This window comes from Mustela nigripes, chromosome 4, assembly GCF_022355385.1.
Source record: "Mustela nigripes isolate SB6536 chromosome 4, MUSNIG.SB6536, whole genome shotgun sequence".
In the NCBI taxonomy this organism is placed as follows: Eukaryota; Metazoa; Chordata; class Mammalia; order Carnivora; family Mustelidae; genus Mustela; species Mustela nigripes.
The window spans coordinates 6,558,620-6,584,426 of record NC_081560.1 but is presented as its reverse complement, the minus strand read 5'-3'; the positions used below and the strand labels follow the sequence as shown (position 1 = coordinate 6,584,426).

Genomic DNA, 25,807 nt, shown 5'->3' with positions numbered 1-25,807 from the left:
AGGAGCCCCTGTCCTTAGCCTGCTAGGGCCGGTTCCCCAAACGCAGCCACGTCCCTGCAGTCCGCCCTGGCTCCCTTGCAACCAGACTGGGCTTTCTACTGGGGGAGGCCACAGCCCAGGGACTGGGGGACCTGCCCCCAAAGCCCACTCTGCACGTGCCCGGGGCTAGCCCACCCCACCTACCCTCCTTCCTTCGCTGAGAAATGAGAGCAGTGGTCCCTGCCTCACAGACCGCTGCAGCCCGCGACCTGGCAACACTTCCGAGCACGGGGTCTGGCTTTTGCCGAGTGTCCCCTGGTATCAATTGTCACTCTCATTACCTGAATTTCCATCTGATCGTACCTTATCCCTAGGTCAGCAGCGGTTCCACCGGGATGCTCGGGGAAGGTCAAACTCTGGACTTCCTGGCCTAGGCCCAGCTGCTTGATGCCTGTCCCCTCATGAACGCGATGGGAAGTTCACCTCCGCCATCTCTCACCTCTCCGGGCTCCCACCCCCCATACCCACTCCTCACCACGGCCCCGCTCACACGGACGGTTATCCCCCTCCTGCCGAGATCCTTGCTCTACAAGCTCCTGGACCCATCTGGGGTCACGTCTCCCCCAGGGGCCCGACTTTCTACAGTCAACGTAGGGCCAGACCCTTTGCTCAAGATTCTGTCTGGCAACTTGGTTTCCGGGTTTCAGAACTGAACCCATCTTAACTTCTGCCTCAGGGCCTTTGCCTGGTGTTCCTCAAACTTCAAAGTGCACGCAAACCGCCTGGGATTCTGAGGGGTACCTGGCTGACTCGGTTAATGAGTTTTTATCTCAGGGCTGTTAAGTTCAAGCCCCACATTGGGTGTAGTGATTACTTAAAAAAGAAAAATATAGATTCTGGTTTATTAGGTCTGGGGGGACCAGCCTGAGATTCTGTATCTCTGACAAACATCCTGGGAGGGCCATGATGCAGGGCCCAGGACCGCACGGAGAAGCGGGACTTACTCCTACCCTTTGCCAGGCTCAAGCTCGAGGTCTCAGCTCACACATCACTTCAGAAAAAAGGGCTTTTCTGGACACACCAATTCAGAGGCCGCCACGCCTTACTCCGAGAGCCCAGCCCTCTTCCTCGGGGCTTTGCGTGGACTGCGCAACCTCTCTCCGACTCGCCTAGAAGCCCCAGGAAGGGCACTGCTCTGTTCTGACCATGCCAGATGAAGGCCTACAAGCCCCAGACCCACCTTCCCTCCTGAGTCTTCTGACAGCAAGTCCCTGAGGGAAGGCCCGTGTGCTCCCCATGGAAGAGGACACAGAGTGGGGTACAGACCTCCTGTACACTGGCTATGCTGAGAACTTACCAGACGCAACCATCCTCCCACAGCTGGAAGGTCCAGTCTGTCTGCGCCCGACTCAACTGAAAAGCAGATCCTCCGGGAAGGCTCACCTAAGCCACCCCTCCCCAGGACCAGCTTCCTGTCCCCCAGCCAGGCCCCCACCGCATCACACACTGCTGCCCGAAGAGCTGCCGCCAGGAAAGGGGAGGCGGAGACGGCACGTGCTGGTGAGCGGAACCACTGGAAAGAAGCTCCCATCACCCCCGAGTACCCCGGGACCTCAGTGCTGGGGCTGCCCCAGCTTCCTGCCCTGCCCCCCCCCCCCCAAAAGTGTTCGGAGCAGTCTCCGCAGCCTTGGTCCCTGTCACATCCCACTGGAATGCAGACCCCTGATGCCCTCCACCCTGGTCAGGAAGACACCCCAAAGGCTGGATGGTCAGGTGTTGGAAGCAACGTACACCCGCAGGACAGCCAGCCCTCCCCACCAAGCCCAGGTCCTCAACTCAGCCAAGGCTCCAGGATAGAGATGTTCTCTAACACAGTTACGAAGCTCAATTTTCAGTAATTGTTTTATTCCGTCACGAGAGCCTACCCTCTCTCTTCCATCACCCTAACATACCACCTGTGCCCTAGGTCACCTCTCCTCAGGCTGTCCGGCTTCCAAAGAGGTGGGGCTGCCTATCCCAGGTTGGGGGTCTCTCACCCAGAGGCTGAGCCTTGCAATCAGGCTCCCGGGGCCTGGGGACCTGGGAACCCCTCCTCACCCCGTGGTCATTGGCTTGAAAGCAGAAGGCACGGCGACGCCCTGTCCTGCACAGAGGTGCCACTCTCTCAGGACCGGGTGGCGGCCCAGAGGTCGGGCTGGAATGTCATCCTTGGCAGGGTGCTTGGTGACAGTTCCTTGTGCCGTACAGTAAGAAATGAAAACTAAAGCACACGGACAGTCAAATCTTCTCCAGCGGGTAATTCCTCAGATAACCGTAAAATAAAATGCAAAAAAAAAAAAAAAAAAAAAATCAATGTGATTTGGCAAATGTTTTCTTAAATTTTAAATTAAAGAAAAAAAAACATTCACACAGAAGAGATTCAACTTATCTGCTTTGAAGAAATATATTAAAGAAAACGGAAGATTAAAAAAAAGCAATTACACCCCAAATAATGGTAAAAATAGATGTATCCTCTGTAAAAATCTGGGCTAATCTATGGAGTCATTCTTACCTATTCAGTATTCAGAGCATGAGGTGAAACCCCAGAGTATAAAAAAAAAAAAAAAAAAATTAAAAACCAAAGAGATCCTGCCCTTGTGTTAAGCCACCAGCTGCATGGCTCGCTGGGGGCTCCGGCCACCAGCCGCTGGGGGCTCCAGTGTCTGGTCCCTCCGGCCCACCAGACCCCAACTCAAGGCCTTCAAAGGTCTTCTCTGGTCCTGCTCAGTTTTGTGGCATGTTCTTCTACAAACTTGCTCAAATGTTCCAGATCTCTGTTTCCGTCCTCAAATTTAATTGGGTTCTTTTTGTCCCCACTGGGGGCGAAGTAGATGGTAGGGAACCCCTCAACTTTGTAGCGGTCGTTGGTGATGTCATTGGCAGTGGCGTCCATCTTGGCGATGACCAGGTTTTTGTGGTTCTTGTACTTCTTGCCGAGGGCGGTGTACTCGGGCTCCAGCTGCTTGCAGTGCCCGCACCAGGGCGCATAGAATTCGATGAGGACGTCCTTCTTGGGGTCCATCACAATGGAGTCGAAGGTCTTCCCCACCACAACTTTGACAGGCCCCTTGTTGTTCTTGGGCACCGGCTGGGATTTGACCACCGGCTTCAGTTTTCCTGCCGAGGAAAGCAAGCAGGGGAACGGTGAGTGCCGAGAAGGCCCTAGGCTTGGCAGCTCGGATAGGACCAGGCAACGAGGCCAGGCCTGACATGCAGGGGGACAGCGCCAGGTAGAGCCTTGCCACCTCACACTGACCCCCTGATTTCTCTAGTCTCTTCACCCCTTCTACCTTCCCAGTCCCTGCAGAGGCCAGAGGGGATGCTGATGGTCCCACCCAGGCCTGAGGGGCCACCAGGTCCCGTCCAGTGAGGCTGTCCCAGGAGAGGTGCCACCCGGCACAAAGGGGCTGCCAGGAGAGCTGGCGGTCAGGGCTGGGAAGCCTCTGCGGGCAGAAGCACAGAGAACATGGCAGATGGTAGGACAAGGTCTGCCCACGACTCGGCCCACACCAGGACACTGGGCCACTGGGCTCAACCAGATCAATAAAGATATTCTAATGCCTCAAAACAAGTGTTCCATGTATACAAAACTCATTTCTAGGTCCAAAAGACTGTTTTGCTTTAAAATATTTTTTAAAATAAGGCTCACCTTTTTTGAACGCTCTGACAAACTCCCGGAGGGTGTCAGAGTCAAAGTCGTCAGGCTCCATGGCGAACTTCCGGCCGCCCTCGTCCAGGATGGCGGCATTGACGTCCTCCCCGCTCTCACTGAGCCCCAGGTCCTTCACCTCCGTGGCGAAGTCGTCCTCATCGGCCACGGCAAAAGTGTACTCGGGGAAGTCCTTGGCCACCTCCAAGACTTTGTTCCGCCAAAACTGGGTGGCTAAAATGGGAGCGAGCACTGTGAGCTGAGCGACAGAGATCAAGGTGAAGAGTCTGCGGTTCAGGGGCGTCCGGCTGGCTCGGTGGGGTAAGCCTGTCTTCAGCTCACGTCATGGTCTCAGGGTCCTGGGATCAAGCCCCGCATCGGGCTCTCTGCTCAGTGGGGAGTCTGCTTCCTCCCCCCACCCCACCGCCTGCCTCTCTGCCTACTTGTGATCTCTGTCAAATAAATACATAAAACCTTAAAAAAAAAGAAGCCTGGGGTTCAGACTCTCTGACCAGGCTCGTGCCTAACTTGGAGAGAGGAGAAGCATTTCTGAAGAGCTCCCTTTGTAAGCAGGTGGACCCATGTCAAAAGCCCAATGACATAAGCCCCCACCTGCCTGAGGGTTAGTGACTGGCCTAGTCCCATCTGTGCAGCCTCTGAAAAGCCTCGGGCTTTGGTGGCCTCCTCTCTCAGAGGGTTCTGGACTCTGCACCACGTTCCCCACAGGCTAGAAAAGGGCTAGTGGCACCACAGAAGTAAAACTATCTTGAAGCCATCAATTAAAACTCCACCCTAGCCACCAACCTGCAAGGGCCTGGGGGCAGGATTCTTAAATGCAAGAGCCCCGCAGGCAGGATGGGGGGGGGGGGAGTCCGCGTGGGGGCCTCACCAGCTCTGTAATCGAAGCTGAAGTCCACGCTGTAGTACACGACCACCAGGGGGCGCCGCGTGTACCGCTTGGCGTCGTTGGAGGTCTTGCGGTGCCCCACCAGCGGCAAGGTGTGCTTCAGCACGTGGTCCTTGATGGCTGACCCCTCCGTGGAGCTCTGCAAAAAAGCGGGGACAGATGAGAAGCAGAATTGGCGTTCCTGTCACCCCACCTTCTGCTGCCACGGCTGAGCAGGAGGCTATCTGCTCTCAAGGGCCAGGGTGGGGGAGGAGCTGTCTGAAGGTCCCTTGGGGCCCCTTTCCTCCAGTGACCCCTAAGTGAGCTTCTCAGGCCACTGCGGACACCACGTGCCCTTCTCCCTGGGCCTGTAGGTATGGGAAACCGCTGGGGGAAGGCGGGCTTCCCGAGGGCAGCAGTTCCCGGGGCTGAGCTGAGCGGAAGGATCCATCTCCCCGGAGCCGATCCTCCCAGCAGCCCCCCAGGGCCATTTCACAGACGAGGCCAACACGGCACCTGCGGTAAAGGGAGGGAGGCCAGGTGCACCCTGCTGGAGGGCAGCCACGCTGGGCTCGTGGTTCTACTGTGGAGGCCACACCACGACCACCCGTTACACAGCCCAGCTGGGTGCTGGGTAAGAACGGGGAGCCAGACAGGGCTGCAGGGCCTGGAGGCTGCTCCACCAGGGGCAGCCCTGCTGGCAGGAGGCCCGGAGGCCCGGAGGCCCGGCCTGCAGGGCTCAGCCGTCTAGCACCAGGCGGCCATCCTTGGCTCTTAAGCTTGGCTTCTAAGGCTCTCCAGGTGTTTTCCAGAGACGAACCCGACAAGGACATGTATGCAGCACCCGTGACCAGCTGGGCACAGTGGCCTGGGGACATGGAGCTGGTGACTGCCCCCAAGGCTGTGCAGGGCCCTCAGCTCATGCTGAGGCAGATACTAAGCCAGATCCTCCAGACCCCAGCCTCAAAGTGCCCAAGGGTGGGTACTACCATCTCATGTTACACGGGAAGAAACGGAAGCATGGTCAGGAGGAGCAGCAGAGCTCGAAGTGGCTGGTGAACACGTACTCTCCACCCAGGGCACAAGGCCCCCCAGGATGGGACAGGACTGCATAACTTGCCAGGTGGGAGGGGGAAGGTGCCTAAGGGGAGGAAACAGCAGGAATCACGCAGGGAACAAAGCACAGAGGATGTGGACCGGAGTATAAGGAAGGTGGAGAGAAAGTGCTGGAAAAGCAGGCGAAGAAGACGGCAGGGCTGTGGGGTATCTTTAGTCAGGCCAGCCTCCAGACTGAGTGCCCTCTGAAGGTGAAGTCAAGGGTAAAGCAGAGTGAGCCCAGGGCAAACCCGCTCTGCCACCAAGCATTCAACCAGCCACAAGCCCGACCTTGAACTCGGGCAGAGCCAGCCTCACAGCCGCGAAGACCTGCTTCTCACCGCAGCGCCCCCCAACTTCCTCCTACGTGCCCTGCCTCGGTCTTCCTTCTGCTCTGAATTCCAAATCCACTTTTTTTTAATAGTTTATTTTTAAGTATCTCTATGCCAGTGTAGGGCTTGAACTCAGGACCCGAGATCAAGAGTCACACGCACCTCCAACTGAGCCAGCCAGGCACCCCTCCATGTCCACTTTTTTAAAAAAACTGCAGTTTACTCTGTGGTATAATGCTGACAAAGCAACATTAAATAAATTTTGCAAGAAGGGTGGTACGTAAGTAACACCAATCCATTTAAAGTAAAGAGTAAAAAGGCAGTGATATGTGTAACAGACTAGGCCGAGCAGTCCTTAACCCTTCTGGGGTCAATGACCTCTTCAAGAACCTACTGAAAGCTACAGACCCCTTTCCTGGGAACGCACACACCACCCAGAATGGTGCTGACCGCTGGGGTCTGGGGCGCCCATCTCTGCACCCGGCTCAGCACCCATGGATGAAAGGAGAGGAGCTGGACAGGACAGGAGACAGGGCAGCCGCCGGACATCCAAGGCAGAGGGGCCCCGAGCCTGAGCGGCGGCAGACGACCAGACGCGCATGAAACTCTGAGAAGGGGCGATGGGGCTGCGGACCCACCGGAGTCAGAAAGATCCAGGGCAGCCTCTGCAACGCCCCAAGGGTTCCAGTTCACAAAAATGGATCAGAAGGGGTGGTGGCTCCCTGTGGCACACGCAGGGCTCACCCCACCTTCCCGCCACCTCCTCCAGGTCCCATGAGAGCCCTCTGCCCAATCGGCAGCGGGGGGGGGGGGGGGGGGGGGGGGTCAGAGCCCAGCCCCTCCCCTCCACTGCTCCTGACTGGCTATGGGAACAGGGGAGACGGCTCACGGCTCTGCATCCCAGGATCTCTATCAAAGGAAAGCTCTGGCTTTGAGAGCCTTGGTTTCCTCCAAATCTGAAAATCTGCTCACGGCAGCGCTGGGCCCCCGTGCAGCACTGAGGACATGGAGCTGCATTGAGGCACGGCCTGGGCCAAAAACTCCCTCCACCCGTCTCAAAGTGAGTCCGTCCCTCGGAAGATGAAGGCTGGACAGGCCTGGAGGAGAAAAAAGGAGGCCGAACCCATGCGCCACTCTCCACATCCCGGGAAGAGAGGCCTGCCTCACTCTGCAGCTCAGCACCTGAGCCGCCTGGCTAAGGAGCCCTGGCTCAGACCCGGGAGCATGTCCTGCCAGGGAGGACGGCAGACACGCAGGCCAGAGCCACAGGGGCTGGGCACCTGAGGAGGCTGGCGCTGGCCCGCAGGGGGGCAGGGGGGCAGGGGAGAGGGGAGGGAGCCGCTCTGGCCTCCCAGGTCACTGACCGCCTGCTGGCTGCTCCTGCTCGGAGCCTCCAGGAAACACACCCTGACCGCACCGCAAGGGCCCAGGGAAAGGCACTCCAGACTCTACTTGTGTGAAGCAAAGAGCAAATTCTCTGGGCTTCAGATCCCCAGATCCCCTGGCCACGGCTCAACCAGCAGCCTCATGCCCATCAGAAGCCAGAACCCTGGGGCGCCTGGGTGGCTCAGTGGGTTAAACCTCTGCCTTACGCTCAGGTCATGATCTCAGGATCCTCAGATCAAGCCCTGAATCTCCAGCTCTCTGCTCAGCGGGGAGTCTGCTTCCCCGCCACCACCTGCCTCTCTGCCTACTTGTGATCTCTCTCTCTCTCTCTCTCTCAAATAAATAAATAAATAAAACCTTTAAAATTAAAAAAAAAAAAAAAAAAAAAAAAAAGCAGCAGCCTGAACCCACCTGAATCAGCAGGAACTGATACTACGCTATGTGTTAACTGACTACAATTTAAAAACAAACAAACAAACAAAGCAGCCTGGGGCTGCTGTGTCCCCGAGCCAACACATGCACGCCCCCCTCCTCACCCCCACTCACCAGGATGTCCATCACGTGGCTCCGGGGCTCGTACTTGGACTGGAATTTCTCAGGCTGCATTATGACCAACTTCCCCGAGGAGACTTTCAGGAACTTTGCTATTTCAGTGCTGAAAGTGTGGTGGAATTTGTAATCTTCTCGCAGGTTATTCGCTGAGAAATTAACAGAACGATAAATACAGTTTATTAAGCTGCATTACCGACCTAGACTAAACTCCCAGCCGATGCCCTGCAAAGACCGGAATTAGCCCCGTGAATCCCTCAAGGATGACACCCGGAGCTGGGGTAGGTAGAACACCTTAGAGCCTCTATCTCACAAATTGTGTTTTTAAAAAACCAAAATAATAAGCAAACCAAATGTTCACGGAACAACTCAGAGCTAATCTGTCAGGACCACTGTTTCCAGTGCTAAGAAGCACATGAAGCCACAGATGGCCCGTGAGAACAGGTGAGCACCACGAGCCACATGGTGGGTGTTCCCAACCGGCCTCTCCTCTGGTGAGAGGAGAGGTGGCTGGCCTAACTTGTGGGCTGCAGTTCTTTTGCTAAATACACCTGAATTTAAATCCTGTACAACTCTCAAGATGAAACCCCACTGTCCGAGGACACTCGAGAACGGGGTTGGCAAACTTTCTGGAAAAGCCAGATAAGATCTCCGGCTCTGCGGGCCACAGCATCCCCACCACTCAGCTTCGCACTGGGGGGTAAAAGCAGCCGGACAGCATGTGACCCGGTGCACAAGCCGCGCTCCTGTCAGCCTACTAGACCCCGGCCAGCCACCCACCCCTGCCGGACATCCCCAGGCTCGCCCCACAGTCTCCGCTCTGCTGGAGAGTCCTGTGATCCGAACACCAGGTAAGGTGTCAGAGGTGTCCCCTGCACTGAAGGGCGGGCCTCCCAACTGGTTACAGGAAACTCCACGTGTTCCGGGGGAGGTGGGAGGCTGCGGTCAAAAGCGCCAGACGGAGGCTCCAGTCACAATTCGAGACCCCCTCGTCACAGGACTGCAGGCCTGTGAGGACTCCCCTCCCCGCGCCGCAGTCCCTCCTCTGCAGAAACACGGGGTCCCCCTCGCAGCCCCGGGGGAGGCTGGGCTCTCCTGCAGCAAGATTCTTGCGGACCACATCCAAGGAGATGCTAAGGCCACCGCATCCATAAAGACGGACGAGGCACCTGCGCTCCGGCACCAGACGTGGAAATGGAAATCCCCTCGACTGCTGTCTTACCGCGTGAACCTGCACTTGACCTGCACACAGTGGTTACCGCAAGGCACTGAAACAAGCACTAGGTGGCCATCAGGGCAGTTACAAGACTCCTCTGAAGCAAAAAATGGAGCTGGCTGTGGTATGCAGGGGGGCGGAGGTGGAGGGCACTCAGGAGGAACTTGACAAGGACAGAGAGGATCCTCAGCCTTCCCGAAAGAAAACCTCTTTCCCAGGGCCACCCGGGACAGCAAAGACACCTGCTACTAGGCAGAAGCAGATTACAGATTTCGGGATGGGCGAGTGCCACCTGCCCCTACAGGACATGCCTGTGACAGCTGTCCACCATACCGCCACCTCTCAGGACCAGCACTCCCCGGACGCTAGCCCTACTAGGCGCTTCACCTGCTCAATCTCAACCTCTTAAAGTAGAGGAGATTGCCAAAGTAGATAAAAGATCAAGTCCCCACCTGAGCTCATAGGCTAGTAACTGGCAGAGGCAAGACTTGAACCCAAGCCCGATTCAGAAACCCATGCTTTGGGGCACCTGGGTGGCTCAGTCATTAAGCATCTAACCTTCAGCTCAGGTAAAGATCCCAGGGTCCTGGGACACCTGGGTGGCTCAGTGGTTAAGCCTCTGCCTTCGGCTCAGGTCATGATCTCAGGGTCTTGGGATCGAGCCCTACATCGGGCTCTCTGCTCAGCAGGGAGCCTGCTTCCCCCCTCTCTCGCTCTGCCTGCCTCTCTGACTACTTGTGATCTCTGTAAAATAAATAAATAAAAATTAAAAAAAAAAAATTTAAAAAAAAGATCCCAGGGTCCTGGGATCAAGCCCCACATCGGGCTCCCTGTTCAGTGGGAAGCTTGCTTCTCCCTCTCCCACTCCCCCTGCTTGTGTTCTCTCTCTCGCTGTCTCTCTTGTTGAAAAATAAAATCTTAAAACAACAACTACAAAAAAATACCCCTTGTTTTCTGGTCGAGACCCTACCCCTTGCAGAGGGGCTGGGAAGGGGCTCCTGGAAAGACAAGGAGGGAGATGAACTCGGAGGACTCTGACACACCCCGCCCTCCCCTCAGAGGTCAGGAGGACGCCGGCACAGCCGTGTGCTCAGGACGAGATCCTATCCCCCACGTGTAATCAAGGCAACGGGGAACTAACCTCCACTCTAACTCCAATCCCAGAAAGGAAAGCCTGCTCCCACAAATGCTACTCAATTCTTCCTCAGGCTGTCCTCTAAGCTGACGCCCCAGGAGTTTTCCACAGAATCGGCAGGCTCCCCAGCAACCGGCCACAGCCTGGGTACGTCCAGCCCCCAGGGCCACTCCTCACCAGCATCCTGGTACTGCTGGTAGGCTGGGTCACTCTCCGCTTTAAAGACCCCAATGATGATGACGTCATCCCCATCCTTCAGGAACTCCTGGACCTGCTTCAGGGACATGATCTCCTTGGAGGGTGGCCCGGACTGCTCGATCATGTAGTCGACGATACCTGGGGGCAAAGCACTTGCCTGAGGAGGGGCTCGGGGCTCCACAGCTCTCCCTGCCCTCCACCTTCCTAGGCAAGCTCCCCCGCACCGCCCCACCGAGGTAGGACTAGGAGGCGGCCTACCGTATTTTTCCCGTGGGCCGTTGTAATCAAAAGGCTTTCCCTTGCGGAAGATTTTCAGGGTGGGATAGCCAGAGACCTCGAACCTCTTGGCCAGGTCTGTCTCCGCAGTGGCATCGACCTTGGCCAGCGGGATTGGGGGGGAGCGCTTGCTCAGCTCCTTGGCGGCCTTCTCGTACTCGGGGGCCAGCTTCTTGCAGTGTCCACACCTACGAGAAGCAGTGAGTCCGTGAGGAAACTGTTCCAGTGTGGACACAGCCTCTCTTCTGAGGGAGGCACCGAAACCCGGCCCGCGTTCCCGAGCAACTCGGGTCGATGCAGCAGCCTCCGAAGATCTCCCAGGTAGGGGCGGGGAGCCAGGCCCCTCTGGAGGCCGGCATGACATCACCAGCACTGGTACTCCCACGGCGAGAGGATGCACACCACACATACACACACACGCATAACATAGGCGTGTGACACAGGCACGAGTGGGACTGGGGCACAGGGGCGACCTATGGAAAAGGCTACGAGACAAGGGCCCTAGAAGGGAGATCCCCTCAGTTGGAGAGCTGGGACAGACGAAGACACCGAGTCCGGGGTGGCTTTGTACAGGATGTGACACTGATCTGGGACAGGAAAGACCAGGAGGAGGTAGACCTGAGCCCGCCAAGGGTGGGTGAGGAGAGTGTAACGACAGCACGTGGCCAGGATAGGAGAACACCCACCGACCAGGGCAGGCGGAGGTGGGCCTGAGCCACGGGAACTGGGAACGGAGACAAGTTAACAGAGCCTGTGTGCCTGGCGCAATCGGGCCGCTCCCACGTGGGCGAGGGCCTGGCAAACCCCGGGCCCTGCGGACCATGCTGAAGGTCCTTGGGGCACCTCGCGGCTGCGCCCTGCGGTATGTAAAACCGTCTGCATGGAGAGGGTAACTGTTCTCTGTAGCGGCAGCAACACGTGTCTTTGCTGTCTAAGCACGTCCTGAGGAAGCGATGCGAACAAGTACTCACTGACCCCGGCTCCGGGCAACTCCGATTTAGGACCGTCATGGGCCATGAGACATCCTCCAACACCTTCACCACCTGACGGCCCCCCTGCTCTCCACACGCAGCAGGCGCTCCTCCCGCCGCTGCCCACCTGTCCCCTCCGTGCACGCATGCCCTACAGTGACCAAGGACAGTGCCTTGCCCCAGGGAGGCCCCGAGCCTTGGGTCACTGTTGCTCGTGCCCTGGTCAAATTCCGGACTCTGGTCTACGCCACGCACCCTGACAAGCAGGAAGCCTGCACAAGAATCAGAAGCGCTGGCTGACCTGGGTTGAAGTCCCCAAAGGAGGTCGACAGCCGTCCCAGAGCGCTGGCCGCTACACTCCCATCCCCCTGGAGGGCGGCCTGCCTTGCTCTCTCCTCCAGCGGCCCACACCTCCCTCTTCTCATGAAGCACGGGAGCCACGGCGCCTCGGCTCCCCAAACTGCCACCTCGATCAGCCGCTCTCCCCAGCTCCCCAGCTGCCTTTCTGGCATCTTCTCTCCCATGTCCAGGTCCCCTGCCCCACCTGATTCCTGCCCCTGCATGTTTCCCCTAATCGTCTCTGCGCTCCTCTGCCCGATCAGATGTCATCACCTACTGTCTGGGGCCAGAACTAGCTGTTTCTTGCACGTGGTGGAGACACGTAGGCCACGTCCCTGCTAAGCTCTAAGGGACTGGCCTGATTCCTCTGCAGAGCTGGGCCTTCCTGTTTACTGACAGGCACGGGCTTCCATCGAAACCGTGTTCTAGGGCTGCTGCCCCCAAACAGAGCTCGTCAGGCCCCCGCAGCCTGGCTCTGCTGTTTCTCTCCAAAAGGGGCCCGGCTGTAATGGAGGATTTGGGGGCGAGAGAGGCAGGAGGCCACAAGGTGAGTGGAGGTGACAGAAGGCAGGACAGCTGGGGGAACCCGGAGTCCCAAATACGAGAAGGGGACACGTCTAAAGCATGAAGCAAGGCTGAGGGTCATCTTCCAAGATTCACTCTGGAACGTCTCTGCCACAAGCAGGGACAGAACCACTGGTGGTCCTCCTCCGGACCACCGGAGGAGGTCACCTGAGGCCACCAGTTACCACCGCCCTGCCCACTGTGGTGGCAGCTCTGCTCTGTCCTCGTCACAGCTCATGAACTTCCATGAGCAGCACTTCCATTCACCCCACACACGTGTCCCCTCAGGCGGCCACAGAGCCACCGCTGTCCGAGGGCTCTCGCGCGTTCTCAGCACAGGTATGTGATGACAAACATGGGACTCAGCAGGCCTGGGGCAAAGCTGGGTCCTCCAGCCACGGGGGAACCCGGGCCACCTGGTGCCCCCTGGCGCGGGTTTCACTCTCCTCTGCGCCACAGGCCCATGTCCACCTCGGCCCATCCTCTGGGAAAACCCCACTCGTCTCTGGAACTCTCCGCCCCATCAGCCTGTGCCTGGTGGGGACTGGGCAGCCCCCGTGCTTGGCTCTGCCTCCCGCACAGGGGCCTCTGACACCCCCACCTTGTGGCCAGGGGCATTCAGGATGCAGGACGGGGCCCCTCAATGTCTGGGCAGCACAGGGCGGAGTCTTACCATGGGGCGTAGAACTCCACCAGAATGATGTCTGCCCCGTCCACCACTTCATCGAAGTTCTCTTTGGTCAGCACCAGTGTGACTTCCGGAGGAGGCGTCCAGTTGGGCTGGGAGACCTCTTTGACCTTGGCAACAATTTCTGAAAGAAACCGAACAAGCCTGAGCCCGGGCAGACTCTTCTCACAGGAGTAGGCAGCAAGGAGCGGACAGAGAAGCGGGGGCCATGGAGAACAGGAAACGAAAGTTCGAGTCCCTGAAAGCCAGCCGCATCTCTGGCCAGTGCACTCCGCAGTCTGAGGCCACAGCTCAGGGGGTCCAACTCCTCCTTGTCCTTCTTCAGCTGCCCGGCAACTTCTCTGACAGCCCAAGACCCAGGTGACAAGAGGGACCCTGCTCCTGCCAGACGTGGGGCAAACCGCGGGCTCCTCCCCTATATCAGACCACGCGTACCTGAGGTCTCAAGGGCGTCCCCCCCTCAGGTACAAAGACCCTTGCGTTTAGTCAAGCAGTGCAGTACCAGCACGTCACATGTCACGACAGGTGACAAGAATCAAGAACGAAGAGGGACAGCACCTCCCCTGCTGCTCAGGCTGCATCAGCATCACGGGAAAGGTGGCGGCCTCAACCCGGAGATGGACCCACTGACAGGAGTGGGACACAGAACACACACTCACAAGGCACCTGCCAAGTGGTTCTTTGGAACAGCGATGGCAAACTTTACATTTTTCTTTTTTCTTCTTTTCTGTTCTGCGCAGTCACCAAGAAGCTAGATCGGAGATCCAGACGGACATGTGCAGAGCAGCGACCCCGCGTCGTGACCCCCTTGCCCCTCTGGCCCACAGCCCTGAGCCCATCTCCGTCAGGGAGGCCCATGTACCCAGCGGCCCAGGGAGCCCCCTTGGGCAAACACTGCTCTCGAGATTCCAAGCCACCACCACTCTGGTGGTCCGACTCGGACCTCCAAACGCTCGCACCTGTCCACTTGCAAACAATAAGGACGTGGCTTTCGACCCGCTCTTAGATTACGTTCCTTTACATGCTGATACAGCAAAGACACTATTCGTTAAGTGAAACAGGAAGGTACAAATGGCGATTAAGATATGCTAACAACTGGGACGCCTGGGTGGCTCAGCCGTGAAGCTTTGGGCCTTCAGCTCGGGTCATGATGCCAGGGTCGGGTCCTGGAATCGAGCCCCGCATTGGGCACCTTGGTCAGCAGCGAGCCTGCTTCTCCCTCTCCCACTCCCCCTGCTTGTGTTCCCTCTCTTGCTGTGTCTCTGTCAAATAAATAAATAAAATCTTGGCGGAGGGGGGGGGGATGTTAACAATTGTGACAAATGATATACATATACATACGTTTGCTCTCATGTGTCCAGAGTATCTCTGAAGGACACAGGAGACACCTAGTACATGAACTGCCTTCCCGGAAGGGAGCTGGACAGCCAGAGTCAGGTTATAAAGACTCCTATCTACTTCTTTGGGTTTTTTTTAAGATTTTATTTATTTGACAAACAGAAACACAGTGAGAGAAAAGAACACAGCAGGGGGAGTGGGAGAGGGAGAAGCAGGCTCGCTGCTGACCAAGGTGCCAAAGGCAGGGCTTGATCCCAGGACCCTGGCATCACAACCTAAGCTGAAGACAAATGCTTAACCAACTGAGCAACCCAGGCACCCCTCTTATCTACCTCTTTGAGTTGTGAACCCCGTAAACGTATGATCTAATCAGCAGATAGACAAACAAGGTGGAAGCAAGTGTTAACAACTATGACCTTTCCTTGTGCATCTGCGCCAGGTAGAATCCTTAGGGGGTCACAGGAGAGGCCCTCCGCCAACTCTGAGATCAGATCCAAGTGACCCCCATTCCTCAGATGTCTAGGACATGCTATGTCCACTATGCCACAATGGGAATGGAAACTGATGGGTTTTTTCTAGTGATTAAGATATATGGTAAAGATACCACAATTTTGTTTGTTCATTTAAAAAAAAAGTATTTTGTGCCTAGTCTAAGTCAGGCAGGGATCCATCAGGCCTGGTTTTGGAGAACCGCCTGGCTCCCCACATCAGTGGTTCTCAACACGGCGCCCTAGGCCCACAGCTCCAGGTAAGCTCTGGGAGCCTGTACAAAATACAAATCATCGAGCCTGACCTGAAACTTAGGGACCTGGGATGCTTAGCACACGGCTTCAGGACCCCACGAAGTGACCGTGACCAAGGTCAACACGGAGAAGCACTGCTCTAGGGCACCGCCAAGAACTGTGGCCTCGTGTGTCATATAACACACAGGCTCCACATTTGTTTCATGGTCTGAAATGAGAAGACACCCCTCCTATCCTAAAACAACTTTATTCTGATCTCAGTTACCTGGAACATTCCGGCAGGGAGCACTCCTAGAAGCTGGTGCTCCTGGGGCCACGCCCGGCCCACTCACCTTGTCCTTGTCTCTATCATCCAACCCACCCCCAACCTTCCAGTGGGGGGACAGTCCCAGCCCCGCCTCCTCCAGGAGCACAGGCTCTGCTCACCTTCCTGAGTCCTGGAGCCCTCGTAGTCCACAGCCTGGCCCTTCTTAAGGATCTTGATGGTGGGGTAGCCGCTCACCCCAAACCTGCCGGCCAGCGCCGACTCTGAGGTCGCATCGATCTTGGCCACAGGAATGGGAGGGTCGTGCTCCTTCAAGGCACTGGCGATTTTCTCATACTCCGGAGCAAACTGCTTGCAATGTCCACACCTGAGAAGATTTAGGGAAGGTGGTGGTTAACTGTACCCACGGAGACTTAACACGCAGCAACGTACAGAGGGACGGGGCTGCCAGGACCAGAATGACTGCAGTTAAGAGGCGCCATGCAGGGAACACAAGGAGGAGGCCAACGCGGCTGGAGTCGGGCAGGTGGCGGCGGAACTCCAGCTCTGGCCTGGGCTCGTGCCTCCAACACCTCCAAACCCCCACGCTTTCTTCCGTAAGCTTCTCAAAGTTTGTCCAGGGAACCCCTCCCATGGGGTCTGTGAGGTAAAAACTGCTTTACAAAAGATCTTCCTGGTCTTCCTCACTCCCCCTCTCAGAGCATACAGTGGAGTTTCGCAGAGGCTGCCCGGCTGGCCACGGGGCGGCACACTGATGTTACCGTGGAAGGGTCAGAAATGGATTCATACGGAAATTTCTGTTTTAATGTCTACTGTGGTGACGACGGACAGCCAGGACCCACGTGAACTGTTTGAACTCACAAGACCAAAGAGTTTGAGAAGTACTGATCTGCGATCTACTGATCTACGAAACACTAGCCTCACGGAGCTGCTTGTATTTTACACAAAACGCCTCATGCCTGAGCATCAGGCACTAGACCAAAAACTAAGTGTGTCTTAACTATCCCGTCTCAAAAGTGAACCAAGGAGGGCAGGGGAAAGAGGACAGACAAGGAGGGATTCTGAGATCAAGAGCAGCCGCGGAGGGGACAAGGAAGGGCACACAGGATGAAGGACAGCACGAGCGGGGTGGCCGCTGCCCACCGGGGACGCTGTGCCTTCCCACAACCCACACTGCGCCTTCCCGCAGGCCCCGCCTGGCAGGAGAGGGAGGCGGGGTGGCCTGGAGACGGGTCAGGGCAGAACCTGCAGCCAGGGACGGGTCTGTCACCCACACTGGTCTCCATGTCATCACAGGCCCACGCCCCTGCCGCAACCACCAGGGGACACGTTCCTGCTTCACCCCGCGGGCTCACCAGAGGCTGGGCTCCTGGCGTTCCTGCTCCCACACCGCCCCCCCACGGGTCTGGAGGACTGTGAGGCGAACTCATGGGAACACAGAGGGACCCCCTCGTCCAGGCTGGTGGGATGAGGACGAGGGTCTTTACCACGGAGCGTAGAACTCCAGCAGCACCGTGTCTTTGTCAGCCACAAAGTTATCGAAGTTCACGTCATTCAGGACCAGGACCCCATTTTCTTCCTTGACTTCCAAGTCATCGTCCTCCTCTTCCTCGTCGTCCTCCTCCTCCTCCTCTTCGTCCTCAATGGCGTCCTCCTTATTAGAAGAATCTGAGCGGAAAACACCCAGACTCGTTAGTAAATTGGTGACTCTCCTCCTTAAAAACTTTCCTAGAACCCCAAACCCTCCAAATGTGTCGTGAGTCCCGAGTGGCCCCTGAGGGCCACCACGAGCCGGGGTGGGGACATCAGGCCTCCCCCACCCCAGAAATTCTGCTCTGAAGTTTGCATACTGGGTAGCCACTTAGGAGCTCACTTAAAGAGAGGTCCTGGTTACAAAAACGTTTGCAAAGCACCGGTCTAGAAGTTAGTCTCAATGCCCCAGCGGGACTTGAGGGCTGGCGAGGCGCCTCTGTGCACGTGGCCCTGCAGCCTGGCCCCACATGCCTCCTGTCCAGGCTGGGAGAATCCCAACCGTCGGCCCCTCGTGCCCGTGCTGGGGTCTGATCCCTTCCCCAGCACCACTCCGCTGCTGCTCCCCTAGAGCAAGGCTCCTTTATCCACATCCCGGGGCTCTGTGCTCTAGGGCACAGTTGCTTTGCAGGTTACCCTGTTTGTGCTCCAGGACGAGGCTAACTTTCCCCGACACCTTCCTCTTGCTCACACACCACGCTTTCCACAGGCCAGGCCGCATTCAGTCCCCCGTGAGCAAATGGCTGCCCGGCCCCCAAAACAACACCCACAGGAAATAGGGACTCGCACTTGACGTTTCCTTCTGGAGGATGGACTGCTACTTCCATTTCTGAAAGGGGGTGGCATTCTACCTTATCTGTACACACACAGCCCCGCAGGCTCCAGTCCTTCACAGAGACTGGAGTGGGCAGAGAAGCGGGCAGGGAATTTTACTGACTTAGGGAGTCACCCCAGAGTAATCCCCAGGGCAGGAGTTATCCCACAAAGATGTTTTTTTACAGATTTACAGGGTCAACGTGCATCAAAAATATACAATAGGGGGAAGCCTAGGTGGTTCGGTTGGTTAAGCCTCTGCCTTTGGCTCCCTGCTCAGTGGGGAGCCTGCTTCTCCCTCTCTCTCTGCCTGCCTCTCTGCCTACTTGTGATCTCTCTGTCAAATAAATAAATAAAATCTTAAAAAAAAAAAAAATACACAGGGACGCCTGGGTGGCTCAGTTGGTTAAGCAGCTGCCTTCGGCTCAGGTCATGATCCCAGCGTCCTGGGATCGAGTCCCACATCTGGGCTCCTTGCTCCGCAGGGAGTCTGCTTCTCCCTCTCTGACTCTGCCTTCCACTCTGTCTGCCTGTGCTCGCTCTTGCTCTCTCTCTGACAAATAAATAAATAAAATCTTTAAAAAAAAAAAAAAATACACAATAGGGGTGCCTGAGTGGCTCAGTCGTGAAGTATCCACCTTTGGCTCAGGTCATGATCCCAGGGTCATGGGATCCAGCCCTCCATTCCGCTCCCTGCTTCTCTGTCTGCCTCTCCCCTGCCTGTCTTTCTTCTATCACTGTCTCTGTCAAATAAGTAAATAAAGTCCTTAAAAACAAACAACAACAACAACAACAAAAAACAGTCACACAACAAATCGGACCTCGGCAGGATGCCTTGCCTGGAAACAAAGCTCTCTTCCCCAAGCACCAGAATCTGAGTTCATCTCACTACTGGCTTTCAGGGAATCTTTCGTCCAACTTCGGACACAAGCAACCGTGGGACGGCGGTTCCTGCCACCCAGCTTCTCCCACTGTGGCCACAGCAGCCAAGTGCAGCCGCAGCCGGACAGTGTCAAGGGGCCAGTTACTCTTTCCCGAGAAGCTTCCCGGGAGATAAAGCGAGTCTGCTGGTTCTGTGCTGGGGGCAGAGGATGAAGTCAGCCTCAGGATCCGGGAGCCTCAGGGACCCGCCCCACCTTCGCCCTGCCCCTAACCAACCCACGGCTGGCTCCACAGCTACTGGGACAAGCCAGGGAACTGGTCTGGGTGGCGTGGCAGCTTTGTCCCTTTTTGTGAAAATCTACCAAGCTGCAAAATAATTACAAAAAAAAACCAAAAACCCACCAGGGGCCACACTTCGCTCAACCACGCTCCTTGACACTCCCCGCTTAACACTCTCCCTGACTTCCACGTTTCTCTCTCCAGCTTAAGGTAAAATTCTCCTCCTTTGTGGGGGGAGGAAGCAAGGCCTCTGAAATCCCAAAAGAAAAGCCACCCGTTTGAGAAGTACAAACCAAGCCGACTCCCTGCTTCCCAGGGCCACGGCTCTCCGACACCCGCTCGCCCCTGCCTCCCTCCTCCACAGCACAACTGTAGAGAGGACCGGCCTGCAGAGGCCCCGGCCCACAGCACTGTCATCGGGCCTCCTGGAAAAGCAGGAGGGCAGGACCTAGGGGAAGATGAGGGGGGCTCGAGCCCCATCTCCCCCTCTGAGGCTGAGGGCCTAAACCAAGTCCCCTTCACCTGGTGACGGGCAGCCAACACTCCACACCCAGATCTTGGAGAATTTGAGCACACAGGGCTCTTGGGAACCTGCGTTTAACACTGGCTGGCTAGGGCTTCCAGGTGCTTCTGGAAATACTGCCTACAGCCACCCCGCAAGGCAAGAACTGAGTACTGAGCTTTCCTGTGGTGGCCTGTGCGACAGCAGTCACACTGGCTTTCCAAGAGGCCATTCTGACCACCCATCACTTGAAAGTCCTACCCAGAATGACCTTGTGACAGCTGCAAATCCGAGGACTTGATGCAGGGACACTGCAGGTCAGGGGCCTAGAGGGCACTGCACACATGGCCTCCGATCTGGAGGCTTCCCTCAGACCGGACGGCCTGCTGAGGGCGGCTGGCCAGGGCTCAAGGGCCACACAGATGCACTCTCACTGCCTGACTGCTCCAGCCAATGCTGGAACCAGATGAACTTGCAGGCGCATGGGAAGACAGCGCGGAAGGAAAGAACGATCGCGGGAACTTAATCCGCACTTGAAGCAGCGGACCTGACGATCCGCTCAAAGCACAGGGACAGGTGAATTTTACAAAAAAAAAGGACAAGCAAAGATGCCTTCTTTCCTACGCTCAGCCTGCTGTGGTCTGTGAGCACCACAAGTGACAGAGCTCTCGCGATAACACTGGGTGTCCCTGAACTACCAGGGGACAGAACTCCTAAGAATGAACTAATTTCTTGGTCCTGGTGCCGGGGTGGGGGGGGGGGAACCAAGGAACTTTTTCCTTTTTAAAGGATAATAAACAAAACGACAGAACCTTGCCCACCTAATCAAAGGCTCTCAGACGCGCCAGGACAAGCCGCTACCTTCCCAGTCCTTCTGAGCCTGCACATAACCCCAGGACTGGACCCTCCGCCACCTGAAAGGGCGCTGGCTCTCTATTCCTACCTCTTAGAAATCCCACATCTCCACAAGGAAAACATCCCACATCCTAACAGGGAAACCATTTTTTTCACTGGGCTTTACTTTTAGGGCTGGACCTTCTAAGAAAATTTATCTACAGCCTTCTAGCATCTTCTGGGTGGGTGCCATTCTCCTCAGTATGAGGCCGATGAAGCCTCCCACACCACCTCCACAGTGCTCAGCCCACCTGGAAAGGCCATTCCGAAGTGGTGGCCCCAGACCCCTGCAATCCTGTCCACTCTCAACAGGACCCCTGATGGCAGCACCGGAGCCCTGCCCAGCCTGGTCGTAGGCAGCTCCCTCCGCCATGTCCTCGCTCTGCTCCCTCCGCTGCTCATTCTTCAGTCCCCACTGGCACCTCCAAGAGCTGGATAAACTCTACCATTAAGTCAACACTTTAGTTGATATTAAACATGGAGAAAGAGAAATCTGTTATCAGACGGATCACTACAGCTGGCCTGGGTTACGTGCCAGGCACCACGCTGAGCCCTCAAACACAGTCTCTCACCCCTTCAGGGAAACATGACATGCACTTTACAAATGAGGAAACTGAGGCACAGACAGGGTGAGTCACCTCCCCAAGGGTCACCAAGCTACTTAGTGGAGGGTCCTGACCACTCAGGTGCTGTCTGTTGTCGCCTCAGATCGTTTCCTAACATGCCCAAAGCTTTAGGTGGAATCACTGGATAATTACTTCTCAGGAATGAAGAGAGGAGCTGAACACTTCTCCAGCAACACACACACGTGGATTTCCACTTAACTCTTAAATCTAAACCTATCCCAAATAAAAACAGCCAACAACCAGCATCAAAGTGTTTTTCCTTTGCTATTTTAGCTGGAAAGATGTGAAAAGCACAGCTGATTTCTCATCTAAGACACAAAAAGACCCACGACCTAAGGCTTGCACTACCAGAGTTCAATCTAGTAAACATATTCTTGGGGTGGGGGGGTGTTGTCTTTTGTGACACCACTGCGCTGTTTGAATCTGAAACATAAGAGACGCAAAACAAAAAACCTAAAGACTTAGAACATCTGCAGTGGGAGAGAAATGTGGCCCCAAAATTAATCTGCAGGACAAGTTACTTCAGAAAGTGAAGGACCAGGGATGCCCTCACCTGGAAAGGGTCCAGGTAGGGACTAGACCTCTCCACCCTACCCCTCTCACCCCAGAGGACACTGCCCTGGAAGACCTGCCACGACCATGACAACTCCAGAGGAACCTGCTCCCCAGGGCCTTCCCAGCATTATCGACCTGTCTCCCAAACAATAAACCTGCTGGTCCTAATAACCCTTGACATGTACCTCAAGTTTGCCAGTCTCGGGCCTCTTAAGAAACCCCTCAGAACAGAATCACTAGATCAAAATCAAGACAAAACTGGGGCGCCTGGGTGGCTCAGTGGGTTAAGCCGCTGCCTTCGGCTCGGGTCATGATCTCAGGGTCCTGGGATCGAGTCCCGCATCGGGCTCTCTGCTCAGCAGGGAGCCTGCTTCCTCCTCTCTCTCTCTCTCTGCCTGCCTCTCTGCCTACTTGTGATCTCTCTCTGTCAAATAAATAAATAAAATCTTAAAAAAAAAAAAAAAAAAAAAAAAAAAAAATCAAGACAAAACTATTACGCTTTTTAGCTATACTCCAAGAATGACCCTCCATCCTCACTGCTCCTCAAACTTTAAGGTGCCCCTGCCAAAGTTTAACTTGCATGTGAATCAATGAATAACGTGCTTAAAATGCAGATTTCAGGGCTCACCACTGCAATCTGCTTTGGCATATTTTGGGACTCTTTATTTATTTATTTTAGGATTTTATTTGACGCAAAGAGTTCGCACAAGTAGGCAGAGCAGTGGGCAGAGGAAGAGGGAGAAGCAGGCTCCCCTCTGAGCAGAGAGGATCCTGGGGTCATGACCTGAGGTCAAGGCAGATGATTGAGCCACCCAGGCACCCCTGGGACTCTGTATTTTAAAAAGCATCAAGTGATTTGGATAAAGGTCCCAAAACTCACATGAAAGCCGCGGTCTACTTCCTCTCGGCAGGTGTCTTTATCACCAAGTGCTGATTCTTACTTCCCTTTCTATTTGGGTTTAAACTTGAATCAGTGGCCCACACAGAAGTTACTCAATCTGTCTGAAAGGGTATAAAGTTCACACCTCCCCTACAGACGAAAAGGAGGTTTATTTATATTGGCCCAAACTGGCTGGGAGGATCCATCATCAGGAGAAAGGCCAGAGAGGAAGAAAGTTGATGCCTGTTCTCTAGGAACAGCATTCTTTTCTCGACTGGTATGTTCTGGTTATCGAAGGTCTCTTATGCCATTTGTTTTCAGCTAGCTGGTTTCCAAGAAAAATGCGGGAACCAGGACTAGTAGCAGTCTAATGTTCCTACTAGAGCCGGAGCTTTACGGGAGGTCAGATCCCTGGCACATAGTAGGTGTTGAATAAAATGATCGCAGAGGGGAATGGAACCTTTGGCTTCTAAGAAACGCAAACCAAGCCGTCGTCCCTTTCTTCCTCAAACACACCCCCGTGAGTTATTTATTTCCAAATCTGCAAACCACGTTTTTTAAAAGACGCTTGCTGCCCGAGGCTGCCATGGAGAGCTCCTACCGGGCCTTCTCGCCCTTTCTCTAAGACCTGTCTGTTTTGAAAACAGTGGCCCCCTCTTCCTGCACGCTCCCTGGGCGTGCTCGCCTGGAAATTTTAACCAGCTCCCGAGCTCCCCCGGCCCGAAGCGAGCAGTCAACCTGAACCCAAGTACAATCTGAGCGCAGTCGGGGCGAAGGAGCCAGTCGCAAAAAAGGCACTTGGCACCCTCTCCGCGTCCTAAGCCTCGGCGGCAGGGGCTTCCGAGGAGGCCGCCGCCGCCCTCCTCTCCCGAGCTCGCCGCCACTGCCCTTCAACTCCGGCAAGTTGGCGCCAGGCGCCAGCTTCGGAAGGGCTCCGCATGAAACCCACCGGCCCTCGGTCGCGGCCACCCCGGTCCCCACGCGCGGGCCCCTGGGGCCCACGAGGCCCGGCCCGCCGCCGGCCGCTCACCTTCATCCGGCCCCCCGGCGCTCGCGGCGACCAGCAGCTGCGCCAGCGCCAGGAGCAGCACCAGCAGACACGCCTTCCGGAGCCTCATCGCGGCGGTGCGCAGCGCGGCCTCCCTGCGCCGACAGCCCCCGGGCGCTCCCGGACCTCGGGCCCTCGCCTCTGGAGCGAAACCGGAGGGCAGGCAAGAAACCCCCCAGGAAGTCCTGGCCAGCGACCGGCTGGGGGCGGGGAAGCCGCCGGCGGGCCAATCCCAGCCGCACTGGGGGCGCGGGTCGCGTGCGCCTCGCTGCGCGTCGGGGCCCGGCGGCGCCGCCCTCCGTCCCGGCCCTCCTCCCCGGCCTCCTCCGCGCGCCCCGCGGCTCGCGCGTTTAAAGCTCCGAGCCCTAACGTGAGGTGCCCCCTTCTGATTGGCTGCGCCGCGGCCACCAATCAGCGGCTGCCACTCGGTTTGCCGGGAGCGCACAGGCTGAGAGAAGGAGTGAAGGAGAACAAAGGCGGCGGGCATGGGCCGGAGGGGCGGGGCGGGGCTGCGCATTGGGGCGCGATTGGCCGGCGGCGCGGGGGGGCGGGGCGGCACCTGGGAAGGCGGGGCGGGACGGAGCTCCGGGTCGCGCCGCCGAGCCTGGCTGGAAGAACACGTGTCCTTACCGGAGCTGTGGGCAGAAGGATGTTCTCGCCACTAGCGGGGCCTGGGGAGGCTTGAGGTCGAAGCGGCAGAAGGGCCTGAGCAGGTTATACTCATGGGAAAAGAGAACGTGGCTCTTCAGTCTGTTTTGCGTTCGTGGGCTTCCTAGGTTTTTTGTGTGCTTTTGAGCAAATAAAAGTTTGTATTTTTTTCCTGGGTTAAAACACCTGTTGGCCTTGGGGGCTGGGATGAGTACGCGGTAAGATGAATCCAGACCAGAGTTCTGGAAGCTGCTCTCCATGGCTTCATCCAGGAACAGACCATCAGTTGCTTGTCCAAACCTTGTCTTACATTGTTTGTTCCTCTAGTGATGTTCCCCCAAAGTGCAAGACCAGAGGGGCAATCTAGTGGCCTACGTATATCTAAATACAGTCCAGCTTTTCCCTCTTTACAACGTAAAAGAAGAAAAGTAGGTTAAAATAATTTTTGTATGGTAAACCTGTGGTGTGTATTAGTGTTTGAGACTTCTTCCACACGAGGGGGTTAACATGCCTGAAGAGTTGAAGACAAGTAGGAGGAAAAATCTCTAGTCCAGGAGTATTTTTCTGTGTATACGGACTGGGCCAGGAAGGAAGAAAGCTGGCTACTCACAGGCTTCAGCAATGAGAACATTTTTAATTTAATAAATCTTTTTAATGAATTCCTATGAACCTGATGGTTCTCTCCTCAATTTGTAGGGCAGAAAGACATTCTGCAACTAACACCACCAAAGTTTACACTAAGTGACTTATTTGAATGCTAGGAATGTAGAATATCACACAGTTCAATATCATTTTATATTCATCTGTTTTTAAATTTCAGTATAGTTAACATCCGGTGTTAACTTGTTTCAGCTGTATTTTTCAAAATGTAGTCGATCCATAAGAAAAAACAATTTAAAGAAAATTTTTTAAAATCGTCCTTTTAAAGGTAAAGCTTACTCAGAGATGAGATGCATTACCTTATCCCCAGCTGACCTAACTAGTCACTAAGAGGGGGAAAAAACCAATATGAGGATATGATAATTTTCCAGGAGGGGAAGACTTTGGGCCATTGGCAAAGCTAGAGTTGAAGCATTTGAACCCCTTTCCTGGATGGGTGCAGTAAATGAGCTGACTATTCATTATAGTGTCAAGGCCACATAATTTCGTGACTTACAAAAGTATGGGGAGAAGCACACTAAGACAAGGGTTTGTGGAATGCTAACTGTGGGGTAGGCATCAAGTGAGGTCCAGTGACGATAATTACTGTCACTTCCCTTATGAAATTTATAAACTTGGGAAATTAGTGATCTCTGAGCACTACCTGACAATTCTGCTGAGGCAATTCTGCTGAGCATTTCTGCGTGCATGCCCTCCTCCCCACCCCCACCTGCCCTCCCCCCTTAAATCCTACAATAATCCTACGGCCTGAGCATTGCTTTATCCTCATCTTACAGAGATTGAACTGAGACTTGAACAGCCTGCTCATCTAGTCCCAGGTCGCACTGCTATTGACTGTCAGA

The 25,807-nt window shown here is 55.7% G+C and overlaps 1 protein-coding gene across 1 annotated transcript; it reads right to left on the bottom strand.

Moving 5' to 3' along the window:
- Nucleotides 1–1,863: 1,863 nt before the first annotated feature.
- On the bottom strand, nt 1,864–23,953 carry PDIA4 (protein disulfide isomerase family A member 4). Its single transcript, XM_059396187.1, has 10 exons — nt 23,640–23,953; nt 17,136–17,316; nt 15,810–16,015; nt 13,288–13,426; nt 10,723–10,928; nt 10,444–10,602; nt 7,913–8,064; nt 4,557–4,713; nt 3,668–3,901; nt 1,864–3,135 (listed from the first exon to the last, which is right to left on the bottom strand). Exons 1-10 carry the CDS (start codon nt 23,725–23,727, stop codon nt 2,720–2,722), a joined length of 1,938 nt encoding a protein of 645 aa, XP_059252170.1. The 5' UTR covers nt 23,728–23,953; the 3' UTR covers nt 1,864–2,719.
- Between the last annotated feature and the right edge of the window lie 1,854 nt (nt 23,954–25,807).

Coding starts and splice junctions, on each gene's coding strand:
- PDIA4 (XM_059396187.1), bottom strand. CDS start 23,727: ATGAGGCTCCGGAAGGCGTGTCTGCTGGTGCTGCTCCTGGCGCTGGCG. Junction 13,427..15,809: donor GGGCTCCAGGACTCAGGAAG/GTGAGCAGAGCC, acceptor GGTTTCTTTCAG/AAATTGTTGCCAAGGTCAAA. Junction 4,714..7,912: donor GCCACGTGATGGACATCCTG/GTGAGTGGGGGT, acceptor GCTTTTTTGCAG/AGCTCCACGGAGGGGTCAGC.